Source organism: Phyllostomus hastatus, unplaced genomic scaffold (assembly GCF_019186645.2).
Source record: "Phyllostomus hastatus isolate PE091 unplaced genomic scaffold, TTU_PhHast_1.1 phas_contig_551, whole genome shotgun sequence".
NCBI lineage: Eukaryota > Metazoa > Chordata > Mammalia > Chiroptera > Phyllostomidae > Phyllostomus > Phyllostomus hastatus.
Window position 1 is genome coordinate 7,070,467 of NW_025333909.1, and position 14,694 is coordinate 7,085,160.

General features: G+C 36.5%; 1 protein-coding gene across 1 annotated transcript in view; it reads left to right on the forward strand.

Moving 5' to 3' along the window:
- Positions 1-1,176: 1,176 nt before the first annotated feature.
- Positions 1,177-14,694, forward strand: part of SH3BGRL (SH3 domain binding glutamate rich protein like) — a 55,920-nt gene continuing 42,402 nt past the window's right edge. The window contains exon 1 of the mRNA XM_045847544.1: positions 1,177-1,410. Coding sequence (XP_045703500.1) covers positions 1,366-1,410 — 45 coding nt within the window. The 5' untranslated portion in view covers positions 1,177-1,365. The remainder of the gene's footprint in view (positions 1,411-14,694) is intronic.

The following is a 14,694-nucleotide window of genomic DNA, read 5'->3' on the forward strand; positions in this document are numbered from 1 at the left end:
TAGTATTTTAAGTATTTCAGGCTGTATTGTCTTTAGTGCCAAATAAAAGTGATGTTTTAGGGAAAACAGTTAAGAATTGAGTACTTTCCCTGTTCCAGGTACTGTGTTACAATTATGGTCAAGAGGGTGACCTGTGGAATGGGTTGGATTTGAGGTCTAGTCCTGGCTCTGAAATTTACTTGCTATATAACTTTGGGAAAAATTACTTATTCCCTGAGTCTCAGTTTCTTCTGTTAAACTGATAAAGTCAACTGCTCAAGGTTGTTCTATGGAGAAGGGAGAACCTGTTAACAGGAAATAGGAAGCTACAATTATTGAACATAGAAAAAGGTGATAAAACCATTGGAATATAGAGGGAAAGCAAGTGCAAAGGAAAAGTGAAGAAGTAGGACAGGTGACTGACTCCCTCTATCCACTCAATTTGTGAGTTCCTTAATTCTGTTTATTTGACATAATTTGGAAATTTGAAATCACAGTCTGACATATATGGTCCCTGTGTGGACAAATGACCATTTGCTCTCTTTCTGCTCACCATTTCAACATCTCCTGCAACACAGGATTTAAACTCCATTTCCTCGGTCAATTAATAAGGAAACAATGCTTTACAAAATTAAAAATTATTTACTTTCTTATACTGCATTTTCTTTTCTTTTTTTTTTCTAGATTTCAACTTCTTCCTCCATGCTTGAGTTTGCGAGTCGGTCTTCCTGCGTATTCACACAGAAGCAGGATTTCTAATCTTAACAAAAAGCAAAGCTCCAAAGAAATCAAATCTTGCCATTTCTGGCTTAGGGAAACCTGAAACTTTATAACCTTCTGTGGCATCGCTCAGCCCTTCAGTGCCCAATCCTAATAAACAGGATTCTTCAAATGCACAAGGTTTTAAGAGCAAGGGCTTTCTTAATAGTGCGTGGATTCAAGGAACATCTGCCTTCTCATTTGCATACATTTCTGAGCCGGAAGTTGTAAGCAGAAGTTTTAGTCTCCGTGGGAAAAGCTCTTTCATTCTAATCTAATTGAATCAAACCCTCCCTTTTCTGTTTCTTTCTTCTATCCCTGTTCTCTTGGAGGGAATAGCAAAAAAATGTCAAGAGATCTCGCGGTGCTATTCGAGATTCCTTTAGAAAAAAATTAGAAATGATGCAAACAAGCCCGTGCCTTCCGGGACTTGGGGCTGGGACTGCAGAGCTCTCGGCCCAGTGAAAGCAGCCAAGGGAGGAGGCGGGGCTCTAGCGAGTTCCCCTTCCACGTTCCCCCACCCTTCTCTTCCAACCTCTGTTCGGCTGTTAGCTCAATTACAGCCTTTGCTGCCCCTGCTCTCCAGCCATTTGCAGGACCCCAACTACCACAGCCGCTGTTCCCAGGATGGTGATCCGTGTGTACATTGCATCTTCCTCTGGCTCTACAGCGGTAAGGAGGGTGGGGAGCCCATCTTTGTTGCTTTCCAACACCCCAGGCTTTTGCTGCCCCAGAACCGTTAAATTGCAGAAGTTCATGTGGTAGCTTCTCTTTCAGAAGACACTCTGACCCCACCCCCTTCTTCTCTTTCTTCCCTTTGTTGCATGGATTTCATTTTTCCATGGAGTTTAGCTTTCCTTGTCTTGTGACGTTGGGGCCAAGTTTCTTGGAAGGAAAAAGAAACCTACGGAGTTTTGGTAGATGAGACATGATGGCACAGAGTCTTGAAAGTTAGGCGAAGAGGTGCGGTAAAATCACACGCTGGTGATGTTTAAGAGTGGGTCATCGGACGCATATGCTCTAGGTACCGAGGTGAGGGGCAGAAGTGCACATCTGTAAACGATGTAAAATACATTCTAACTGATAACAACTGAATGGAGGCCCACGGCGGTATTGTGATGACTTTCAGAAAGTAATACTCCTGTAAGAAAATAGTTATTTTACTTGTATGTAGGAGAGGGTGTTTTACTTCCGCCTAAAAAGTCTGTCACAGCTAGACACAATGGGGGGGGAGGAGTTGGGAACAATAGTACAAAGCTGTTGGTTAAAAAAAAATAACGAGAAAGGATCTTCCCCCCCCTCCCATATTGTACCTTATTTTGACCTTTGCTTTTCTTTCAAAAGGTTTTACATTGAACAGTTCCTACCTGCTTCAAATATATTAAGAAAAATGAATGAAAAGGGAACTAAGGAGTGGCTTCCTGGGTAGTAGCAGACTGAAGTTGCTACTTCTTCAGATTATGGCACATACCCCCGAATTCACATGCTCATAATTTATAACATATATTGAACTTTTTTTATTGTTGTTCAAGTACAGTTGTCTCTATTTGCCTCCCACCAGTGCCCCCCACCCCAGCCATTCCCCACCTCTCACCCTCTATTCTACCTGGCTTTGGCTTTGTCCATGTGTCCTTTATACATGTTCCTGGATGGCCCTTCCCTCTTTGCCCCCATTATGTCCTTCCCCCTCCCCTCTGGGTACGGTCAGCTTGTCAGCTTGCTGTTATTTCCGTGTCTCTGGTTCTATTTTGCTTGCTGGTTTGTTTTGCTGATTATGTTCTAGTTAAAGGTGAGATCACATGGTATTTCTCTTTCACTGCCTGGCTTACTTAGCATAATGCCCTCCAGGTCCATCCATGCTGTTGCAAAGGCTAGGAGCTCCTTCTTTCTTTCTGCTGCGTACTATTCCATCGTGTAGATGGACCATAGTTTTTTGACTCACTCATTTACTGATGGGCATCTAGCTTGCTTCCAGCACTTGGCTATTGTAAATTCTGCTGCTATGAACACGGGGGTGCATAGCTTCTTTTTTTCAGCAGCTATGAGTAACAAAGGGGTAAACTTGGGTGAAAGCTGAGTGTATATCCATGATGAAAGTGTCTCTGTTTTCCACAACTCAGGAGAAAAGCCAGCAGTGGCAAGAACACATGTGTGGGATCAGATGTAGGGTATAGGAACCCCCTCCCTTCTCTGGGGTTTAGAGCAGCACCTTTCCTGTGGTTTTGTTTTTGCTTTGTTTAATTACCCGCTAAGAGGATTTGGAGTAGAATTGAATGTTGTATGAAAATCCAAGAACCTTGATTGAACCGTGAACTTTGGCTTCTCTAGCCACCATGTGTGAGTTGTTCATACAACTTTGAAATAGAATACTTACCTTTATATTTTTTTAGCAAGTGTAGGTTGAAAAAAAAAGAAAACTTTAGAAATTACCTTTGAACATCAGTTTTTGAGCTTCTTGCCATATTATTTTCCATATATATTAATTCTGATATTTCAGAGTAATATTTGAGTTGCTCAGAGTCTCAAGTCCAACACAATGATTGTAAAATTTTAAAGACCAGCTTAATACCCTTAGTTAAACCCTTGTTCACCTTGTTCAGATTGAACAGATCAGGAAATTAGTTTCATTTCCTGTGATAGGCAGTTTCAATATTGTTGTTTATTCTTTCCTATCTCCCTCTCCTACTCCTCCCCCAAACACATATTCAAGAAGAAACTCCTTTCAAATTTCTTTTAAGATTTTATTTATTTATATTTAGAAAGGGAAGGGGGGGAGAAACAGAGAGAGAGAGAGAGACATCAATGTGCAGTTGCTGGGGGTCATGGCCTGCAACCCAGGCATGTGCCCTGACTGGGAATTGAACCTGCAACACTTTGGTTCGCAGCCCGCGCTCAATCCACTGAGCTACGCCAGCCAGGGCTCCTTTCAAATTTCTATTCATGTAAGAACTGCACCTCTCAGTTTATTGACTTAAGTTTCTAAGAGCCTTACAAATGACTACCCTCTCTTATCATGTTCATTTTTTCGACTCCATTGTTGAGTATTATGCAAATAAGAAATATTTATGTTACTGGTGTTTTGTTTCAACTTTATTTTCTTACAGGTGATTAAAAATTTGTTTGTTGCAGTTGTTGCAGTAATACTTCTGGTGAACCTATGAGCAAAGTTCTACTGCATATTGCTGACATAAATCCTTGTTTTATTATAATCAGTACTTTTATAAACAGCACTTTTACAAAATACTAAAACAGCATAAAATGTGCATACTTCAGGAAGAGACCCTTTATACCATAAGTGGGAACACTTCTGTTTGCAATACTAAGGGTTTTCCTTCAATACTGATGACATGTCTTTAAAACAGGATTTAGCAATTTGGCAGCAAACGTAATGGGAACTTAACAATTGCACAAACTGAGATACTCCTATTAAGTGACTAAGTGTGGCCCTCTGAAGAACATTTTTTTTTTAAGTTTAGTATTCTTTTTATTTTATTTTATTTATTTTTAGAGAGGGAAGGGAGGATTAGAGAGAGAGAGAGAAACATCAATGTGCGGTTGCTGGGGGTCATGGCCTGCAACCCAAGCATGTGCCCTGGCTGGGAATCGAACCTGCGACACTTTGGTTCGCAGCCCGCGCTCAATCCACTGAGCTACGCCAGCCAGGGCATGAAGAACATTTTTAAAAGACAACTTTTGGTTTCATATTGGAAAGCTCTGACTGTTTTCTGATTCTTCCTAGTACTTGTCATAAGAATAACCAATATTAGAGATTTTATCAGGCAGGGTAGGATCTATTAGAATTGCGAGACAATATCAACTTACTCTTTCCTTTTCTCAAGACGCCCTTTCCCTGACAGCCTGATTTTTTAAAAAAAAAAAGTTTTCAAACTTGTACTCAACTCTGCCTCCATATGGAGGAGCAACAGTTGCTTCTGAGAAGTTTAGAAATGAAAGGAAGAATGTTCATTTTTGCAATGGATTTTTTTGACAGTAGCCATAATAATGATAATAGAGACACTTAAGTTTGCCAGATACTATCTCATTCTTCTTGACAATTTGTAGTCCTGTGGATTAAGCACTGTGATTATCTCCATTTTTAAGATAAAGAAATACAGATTCAGAGACGTAAACAGCTTTCTCAAGGTCACACAAGTAGTAAGCCACAGATCTGGAATCTAATACAAGCTGAATCCAAATAACATGTGTTTAAACACTAAGAAATATATCCTTCCAGTAATGCTTGACAGCTAGGAGGAACTGGAGGTAAACATCACCATGAGGTGAGAGGTATGGAAAGGAGTACGTCCTGTGAGTGGAATGATTGCCTGGATATTGTTCATAAAAAGGGGCTAGTGTGAAGGAGGAATAGTATATCTAAAGGTGAATGTCAGTATGTGGGGTGAATGGGTATTCATTCAAGGCCAGTGAGATCACAAAGAGAGGCACATTTGGAACTAATGTTTTGTAGGTCAAAGTATGAAAAGTCAGGGCTTTGTACTCTTTCTTTTTATGGAAAACATTTAGCAGGAATGCACCTCTGAAATTGTCTGTCTGTAGGAAGTGATTTCTGCCTGTTCAGAACTGTTCATGCATGTCTTAATCCACTATAACAGTAATATACAACATGCATTTGTTGAGATTGTAATATCCTGTAAATTTACATTTAATGGAAAAAGAATAGTAAGTACAGAGGTTATATAGCTTAGTAAATTTCAATAACTTTAAACAAAAATCAACATTGGCCTTTGGTCAGAATTACTACAGTGATACAGCTTGGTTTTAAATTGCAAGTTTGCTTTCCATACTCTTTTGCCATAGAGCCATAGTGATCTCCCTTTTGTGGCCTCTATGCATTCTAGGTGTGCTTGGTGTAGACATTTTAAGGCTGCAGTAGATTATAGATGGCTTCTGAGGGTTTCATTTATGGAATAACTTTTTTAAAATGATCCTTTTTATGACTGCTAAAGCATATACTACTTGGATTGTCCATATAGCAAATGAAATATACATACTTTTCCTCTATGGTAATATTCAGTGCACATGCTACAGAAACAAGTAAAATGAACATTCATGATAGTCAATGCATGAGTCACTAGTCACAGTATTTTCTTCACTCAGATAATATGGATATAGAACAACAAGCCACAGTTCTTCATATACATAATTCTCAATTAATTGCATTTTAGGTGACAAAGTATTTTTGCTGCTCTGTCTCTGTATTTATAAATTGAACATTGATTTGATTTATGCAGTGGTCTTTGTCATAGCTTCCAAGGTTTGATTGAATGCTGTTTCAAGCTATTCATAAGCTACTTAGAAGAATGAAATCAGGAGCTGTTCATCAGATGACTGTTTGGATACACATTTTAGATGTCCTGAACAGTGAAACATGGGCATCTTTTACATGGCAAATGCAGGAACTCAAGACTAGTGCCTCCAGCTTGGTGCCCTCTATTCTATGACTGATTTCCTAAGTTTCAGAGGAATGGTGAAGCATATGGAGTAATTTGGCCCAACTTAAAGAGACTTGGGAAACAGTTATTAATTATTAAGATTCTTGGTTATTTAAAAAGGTACTTAAAAGTCAAACGGTTGCAGGGAAGAATGTATTGTGGAATTTAGTAAGATTCATAGTCTGGTAGGAGGGATGGATTCATCTCAAGATCAAATACTAGCTAGTTTATTAAGGAAACGTTTTGATCAATAAACTTGAAGGTTAGTCCTCACCCTGGATTGGCTTGGAAAAAAATAAATTGAAAACCTACCCATAATCAGGTCAAATATTGTAATTTTCTAGTTAATATCTAAATTCTATTCTAAAAGGTATATTGTATAATCAAGCATATACCTTTGACAGGACTACTTTCTGATTTAATTGAATTATCAAGGGTGAATGATATATTTCATTTCTTACTGATAAAATTAAACAGATTGAGAATCTGTTGGTTGCTATCTGACCATCTGTTTTGTTTCAGTTCTATTTAGCAGTCCACCAGGAGGTCTTTTAAACCTGCTACTTAAATACTTCCTCCAATCCAAACCAAGATTTCAAAACTGTACATTCAGAGAGAAAGGGCAACTCATTTATGGTGGTGGTTTTTAGTAATATGAGAGGCAAACCTTACTTTTTTCATTTGTCCAGCAGGGAATAATTCTAAGCAAAGGAATTATTTTCTAGCCCAGTCTCTCATATTTTGGCTTTATTAGTTGGTTTGAAGTGTTCTAGATTGCCAGACATCAGGCAAAAATTAAATATAAGTTTAGAAATATCATAACTATTTTAAAGGATATTTAAATGCCCTGGCTGGCGTAGCTCAGTGGATTGAGCACGGGCTGGGAACCAAAGTGTCCCAGGTTCGATTCCCAGCCAGGGTACATGCCTGGGTTGCAGGCCATAACCCCCAGCAACCGCACATTGATGTTTCTCTCTCTCTCTCTCTCTCTGTCTCTCTATCTCCCTTCCTTCCCTCTCTAAAAAATAAATAAATAAATAAAAATCTAAAAAAAAAAAGAAAAAGTATTTTTTAAAAAAAGGATATTTAAAATTATTTAGTGTCAGTGTTGCTACCTTTTTTGTTTTAGTACCTTTTCATTAACATGATAATCAAGATTTTGCTCTAGTAATAGTCAAAACTAATATTTATTTATGCATCATATATGTCAGGCATTGTGCCTGTGCTTTACATACAGTATCTCAATTATTTATATACTTATAATAACCCTGTGAGGTAAGTGCTATTATTAGATGCACGTCATGTAATGGCAGGGGGGATCTCTAAGACCCAGAAACATTAGGTACGTTTCTCAAGATCAAAGAATTACAAATGGCAGAACTGGAATTAGAACCCAGGTTGTTCTCATTCCAGAACCCACTCCTAAACACTGTTATTTACACACCCCCGCAGTGTATAAGCATTGAACAGAGATTAGGTCACTAACACATTAAAATCTTGTCATGTGATTAGGAATCTATCATTGCCATTTAAGATGGCATGATTTCTGAAAAGAAAGAAAATGACTGGGTGATGCCTAACCAAGCAAATGTGTCTGTATCCATAATTTGCATGAGAGTTAGGTGTGAGTGGGGGAGGTAGGGACATGAGTAGCAACATTTTCATGTACAGTTTAGCTTTTTTACAAAATTGCCTAACCAAGGGCACATTTTTAAATAACATTTGTGCCACATATTGAATTTTTATGTCTTTGAATCTCTCCCTGAGAAGCATCTTTCTGTGGATAGACAAAGATAATTAAAAGGTAGCTTTTTATTGTTCTGTACATCTAAATTTATCAAGAATGCAGTACTATGGCCTTTGAGTTCTGTCCCTTTGGCTTAGTTATTTTTTAAAATGAGGCCCTATGAAAGAGTTGGAGTGTGGGCAAACATTTTTGCTTAGGTGATTTACTTAAAATTATCTCTTGATTGAGTCAAGACAAATAGAACTTCACTTTTTAAACACAAGAGAATATTCCTCTTTGTTGGTTTCATCACTACCACTCAGCCAATTGTTTCATCAAAGTACAGTATATTTTTCAATGTTAAAAATAAAACTGAATATATATTTAATAGTAGCAGTATACCAGAAACCACTGTATCCAGTATGATATTTCAAAGTTAATTTAGAAGGAAGATGAGCATAGGTAATTACTTAATATGCAAAAAATAGTATACATCATCTTACTTTAATTTCTCATGCAATTAATTTGTCAGCTTTAGTTGTTAATAATAAGAGCTCTCATTTATTGAGCAGTTAAAATCTGCCAGGGATAGTGGTAGGAAATTTATAGGTGTTATATTATTTAATTCTCATGGCAACTCAATGAATTCAGTAAACTTATTATGCCCATGTTTAAGAAGAGGAAACAGTCTCAAAGAGCTAACAATATCAGAAAGCTGGCAAAGGATCCATGGTCCATCTGATTCTGGAGCCCATGATTCTAAACACTATGCTATTTCTGAGAACTGATGGATATTTATTACTCATTCACTTGAATGTGGCCCTGAAACTAATTTAAAAGTCATTGAAAAAATGGGTTTTCTGATGAACTTGGAAAACCAGAAAACAATATTTCTTAATTAATTGGTCTTTAACAGTACCAAGAATAATTCTAGTGCCCTGTTACATCATGCAGAGAACTTAGAATTCTTCAGAGCAGAAAATCAGTCATATAGCCTAGTATATACTATTACTTAGAATGCATAACATGTACCTTTATTCAAATATAAGAAATTTTGTGTAAGGCAGTCTCACTAAAAGTAGATAGACAAATTATGTTTGGAAGTGATTTTAAGCCTTTAGCTATAGAATGTAGCATTAGAGTGATGTATGCATTATTGGCTCTTGCCTCTGTGATTTGAGTAGGTCACTAAACCTTTCTTTGCTGTTCATCACCCTCACAAGTGGAATATAAAAGACATAAAATGAAGAATAGCATGGAAGACAGCTTCTACAAGTGTTGTCATTGGGAATTCATTACTGAAAATTATGGAATCTGAAGAGAGAAGTATATATTTGTCACTTGGAATTGAGTCTGACTCTACTAAAAGGTTAAATTTGAGAAATGAAACTACACGTTGCAAGGGATCCTTACACTGCTCAACTGTCAGAGACTGCTTGGAAGTCCCACCAGCCACAGTGCTCTGTGTGTGCCTTCAAATGTCAGTAACTATGTTCACATTTCATGAAAAATACTGTACCATGTGATGTTTTAAAATGCAACACATCTAACATAATCTTATCTAAATAAGTTATGTCTAAGATGCCCAAATGGACTTACTATAAATCAATATCTAATTGCTTTGTGAAAAGCACTCATTTATAGACATACATATTATTTTTTCACTGCACAATGTGGTTGGCAGAGGCATGTTAGAATTGTACTTTCATGTTAATGTATAAACTATGGGAACAGTACATAAAAGCATTTAAAACAAAAGGTGACAATAGTACAAAATTAGATATGGTATTGTGCAACAGCTCATGTTAAGAGATTCTGGGGGAAGAAAAAAAGCAAACTTTGAACCCTTGAGTTGGCAATACGTGTATTGTTCCAACAATTATAAAGAAAGGTACTTAGATCATCTCCTAGTGAGATAATTATGGCCTCAGTTTGTATCCTCACTTGCAAATAGGACCACCATTTGATGTCCTTTTACAATTTCTTGAGGTTGGGATGGTGTGTATCAATTTATGTGTCTAGTTTGTTTTAGTAAAAACGTATAGCAACTTTCATTTCATATGATTAATGATTAATTAATAAGTATTCTATGTAAAAGAATAAGATAAAAAGACAAAGACATGTATATAATAATATTAAAATGTTTCTTTTAAACATTTTTTCAAGCTATAGAGATTGTCTCTATCACAGTAATTGTTTTCATTCATGTACATAAAAAGAACAGATTTTGAGGCTAAGTCAGTGTTTTTATAGTGAATATCCTAGCTTTTCTCCCCTTATATTGATGGTTGTGTCAAAATTCAAGATATTTTGTAGAGATCTACTGTGGAATAGTACTATTTCAAAATTCAACAGTGATATCAACAACTTATTTACCTTCTGCACCAAACCATGAGCTTCCAACTGCCCAGAATATGTTTATACATGGTAAGCTTCTAAATAAATGCTTGTGATGCATAAATGCATGACATGTTTAAATTCAAGTTGAAACAAGTCATCCAAATATAAAGATGTGCAGTTGCTAGTGGGAAATGTGTGACTAGAACCTGGGAAAGATGGTGGCTGGAGAGTGAATTTGTGAGTCATTCACAAAGAGGTGGTTGAAACCATATGAAAGAAGGAGCTCACTTAGAGGGAAGAATTATAGAGTGAGATGAAAAGAGGGTTGAGAATAAGGACAGGACCCTGGTGAATGTTCATATTTAGGATAGCAGGTGGGTAAGGAAGCAAGAGGATTCATTGAGACATCAGAGGAGCATTCTTTAATGGAAATGGGTAGGGAAGTGTTTTCAAGGAAGGTGGACACTGTTGCTGGTGCTATAAAGAAATCATAAAAGCTGACTTGAAAAAGTTATTGAATTCAAAATAAGGAAATCATTAGTGAACTTGGAAATAGGAGTTTCAGTGAAATGATAAGGGTGGCAGCCTGACTGGAAAGTGTTAAGAAATTCATTGTGTAATGAGAGAGAAGTGAGTATATTGACTATTTGAGTAGCTTGGTGAAAAAAAGAAGTAAGATAGTTGAAAAGAAAATGAAATTATCCTACAGCTACTAAAAAAGAACCACACTAAGTGAACTAGGATTTTGCCTTTCAAAATGCCATTCATCAGTTTTTCCAGCTTACGTTTATTAGAACATGGTTCATTTTTTTTATTTAACTGTAGAATCAACTTTAAACTAACTCAGTGACTAGTGACTGAAATACTAAAAACTAATGTTACAATTATGACAGAGAGAGATGAATATTTGTGATTACAAAACAATGAAACCAAATGTCCACCTTTATGATTTATATCTGAAAAGGGCCTATGAATATATTATGAAGAGACATACAAATTACTTCAGACAACATTGTCTTTAAAGTATTAGAGCCTTTGCTCATTTCAGTTAGAAATAAAACCATATAAAGTCTGAGTTGACCACTTGGAAATAGGTCTTTATTTTTAAATTTAAATTAACCTTGTAAGAGAATTAGGAGGAAAGTTGAAGTTCTTATAGAAATTATGAAGAACAGCTGGACGACTTCTATTAACCTACTCGCCAAACTTCAATAAAGTCCACTTTGACTCTTTACAAAATATTGTCCTAACTTCTTGCTGTGAGATGAATTATTTTAGTCACTAGAAAGTACAACCAATCTGGGTTTTTTTTTTTTCAATTTTTTTTTTACACTTAGTCCCCTCCCCCAATCCTAAACCAGTTTCCAAAAGGCTAGAAGGAGTTACAAGAGTGCCAGGTCAATAGGGAGATAGCCCACTTAAGATTTCTGGAATGACTTAGCGTCTGGTGAATGCAATTTAAGAAAGAAAAAGAATGAAAGATAAGTGGAAAGAAATTAGAAATTTGGCATTCCATATACATTAAATTGCTAAATTCTAGATCACAGTGTGAAGTATTTCTAATTGAACAATCATAATAGTGTATGTACACACACACCATATAAACCCTTGGCAGAGATGCTCAAGAGCACAGCCTTATATGGGGGATGGACAATTTGAATAAATTAGCTATACAGGCCCCATAAATTCTGCATCCGTAAGCTGTACTGGGGATTCTCTTCCTTTTACCCCAAATTTGTTCATTCAGAAAATATTTTTTGCCATACACTGAGCTGGACTCTGGACTGAGGTGCTCGACAGCATAAAAGGGCCAGAATTAAAGATTTCTCAGCCTTTTCTCTGATCCAGAATATGTAAGGAAGTATGGTGATGTCAGTTTAGGGGACTAAGCTATGATGTCTGGGGAAAAAGGAGGCATATAGCATGGGCCAAAAGGCAGAAGTACTTTAGGACTACTTGCATGAAAGTTGGTACACTGTCTCACAGTAATCAATCTCCTGCCTCCCAACAAATTTTCCAAAGTATTCTGTCTTCCTCTTCTAGTCATCCTGACAATGACGTCCTTGAATAGCTCCTGTAGAAACAGCAATAGTTTGAGTTCAATTTAACTTTTACTCATCTTTCTTGCCATTTTACTAGTGAAAGATGTGGGAAGTAGATTGTAAACACGGTTTGCCCTTTCCTCTTATGTTTGGATACTTGGAATGGTCATGATTATTATACAGTTCTGATTACAGTGAAATGTATCAGTGATGACGCCAAGTTCGAGGTCTGTGGTTCCATTACCTATTTCTACCTGTTATCTTAGGATTCTGGAACAAAGCATGCTAATGCCCTTTTTCATTGTCTGAAAAATGCCTTTTAGACTTTATAATTCCTTCACCTTGGGATCACCCTGGCCTTGATTTTTTGTGTAAACAATTATGCCTTACAAAAATCTTAGGTGTATTTACTAACTCCTTTATTTCTAACATTCCAGCCAGCTTATGTTTGTCTCTCCCTTCCTGCTCTCCTTAGCTCTTTCTATGTTTCCCAAGGATTTTGGGGTTCCAAACAGTATGTTTTAATGTTTGGTTCAGGGTTCTTCTTATCAGTGTGCTTTATTTACTTTGGGTTTAGTTCATGCCACTGCTACAGTGAAATTTGATAAAGATCTCTTGTGCTAGACCTTCCCTTGTGGGAGCTATTCAGTGTTTGCCTTTGGTCAAGCATATGCCAAAGAGGCTAAGTGCTGAAAATATCAATATTTCTCCCTATGTCTCCACCAAATTACTAGGTAAGTAAAGGTAATTTTAACTCCTCTTTCCCCCTTCCAACATATTTCTAACTCTCTCCAACTAAAATATTTGAAGTCTGTCAACAATGGTTGCCTCATTACCACGAGTTTAAAGGCATGGAAATCTAGTTTGGTCCTGTTGTTTTGGTATATAATTTTCCCACTACTATCATATTGTTCCTCTTGAAATAGCATTATGCTTTCAAACTTTTATAATAGTGCTTTGTACACTAAAACAACTATAGATAGAGCATGGGAAAAATATCTATTGAGATTAATGCCACTTGTTATGAAGAAACGTAGAGTATAATACTGCAAGTCCCTTCTCTGTTGCAGAAAAAAGTGGCATTTGGTCTTTTTTCATTTTATCAGCATCAAACATACTGAAAATAAAATATCAAAGGTGTCTGGTTAGGAGGGATCATAGGAGGTCATCCAGTCCATCTACATAAGGACTGCCTGTGAACTGTCCCAGAAAGATTGTAATCAATTTTCTTTTAGTAAACTCTCCAAAGAAGGAAATATACAACCTCCCTTGGTAATATGCTGCAGTACCACTCTCTATTACTTGTTGTCCTAGACTCTGGGACTAAAATTGTGGAAATCTGGGTGACCAATGAAAGATATTTTGTACCCCTTTTCAAGTAGTGAAGAGGAACATCAGATTTTTGGAAGTAGAGGAACAAAGGCACTATACAATATGTAGAGATCTACGAGTTATCAATTTAACATATATTTCCTAAATATCTGCTGATAAAATGTTCAACTGAGGACAAGGTCTTTCTCCTGAAAGAGTTTAAAACCTACCTTGGGTTGGAAAGCTTAAAATAAATCTTCTGATTTTTTTTTCTATTCTCTTATGCCCCTTTTCTTTTTAAGGAAGCATGGTGGGTTTATGCTTGTAGATCAGTACACTCTAAGATCATGCTACAGGGAATATTCTTATATATTGGTTATTTTGCGAGATTCGTGATTTATTGAATTTAAACTAGTCTCAAAGTCAGCATTTTAAACATTTTTTAATCAATAATTCCCCAAAGCCCAAATATTGGGCATTGTTCATTTATGATACAAAATGGTGTTATTTAATGCAGAAAATAATATGATATGGCTAATATAAAACCTAATGCAATGCCTTTAAAATTCAATTTCCAGAAAAATATTTTGTTCTAAAATTATGAATTGTACTGCTTACTGTTACAAAAAAACACAGCTGTTTTAGAATGCTGAGTTGAAGGCTGTGACTTTTTAATGTTGTTTAATAATAATTTGTCTGGACTCTTTCCTGTTATTAGTGCACTAATCAACCAGGGGTGCCTGGATTGGGAAGCATAGGCCTTAGGATAATAGGTTGAACTCTATGTTTTTTCCCCTCTGTAAAATAGAAGAAATGTCCTTACCCCTACTTCCAAAGAATGTTATTAGCTTTTTAAAAATGTGATCAATAGCAAGTATTTTGAGTTCCTTTGAAAGAAAAATTTTTTCATCAGCAGCCCAATAACTTGTTAAAACTGTTAAGGCACTTGCCTTTTTCTGACTGGCTTATTTCACTTAGCATAATTATCTCCAGGTTTACCCATGCTGTCACAAAGGGCAAAATTTCCTTCTTTTTCATGGCTGAGTAGTATTCCATTTGTAAATATAGCACAGCTTTACCATAT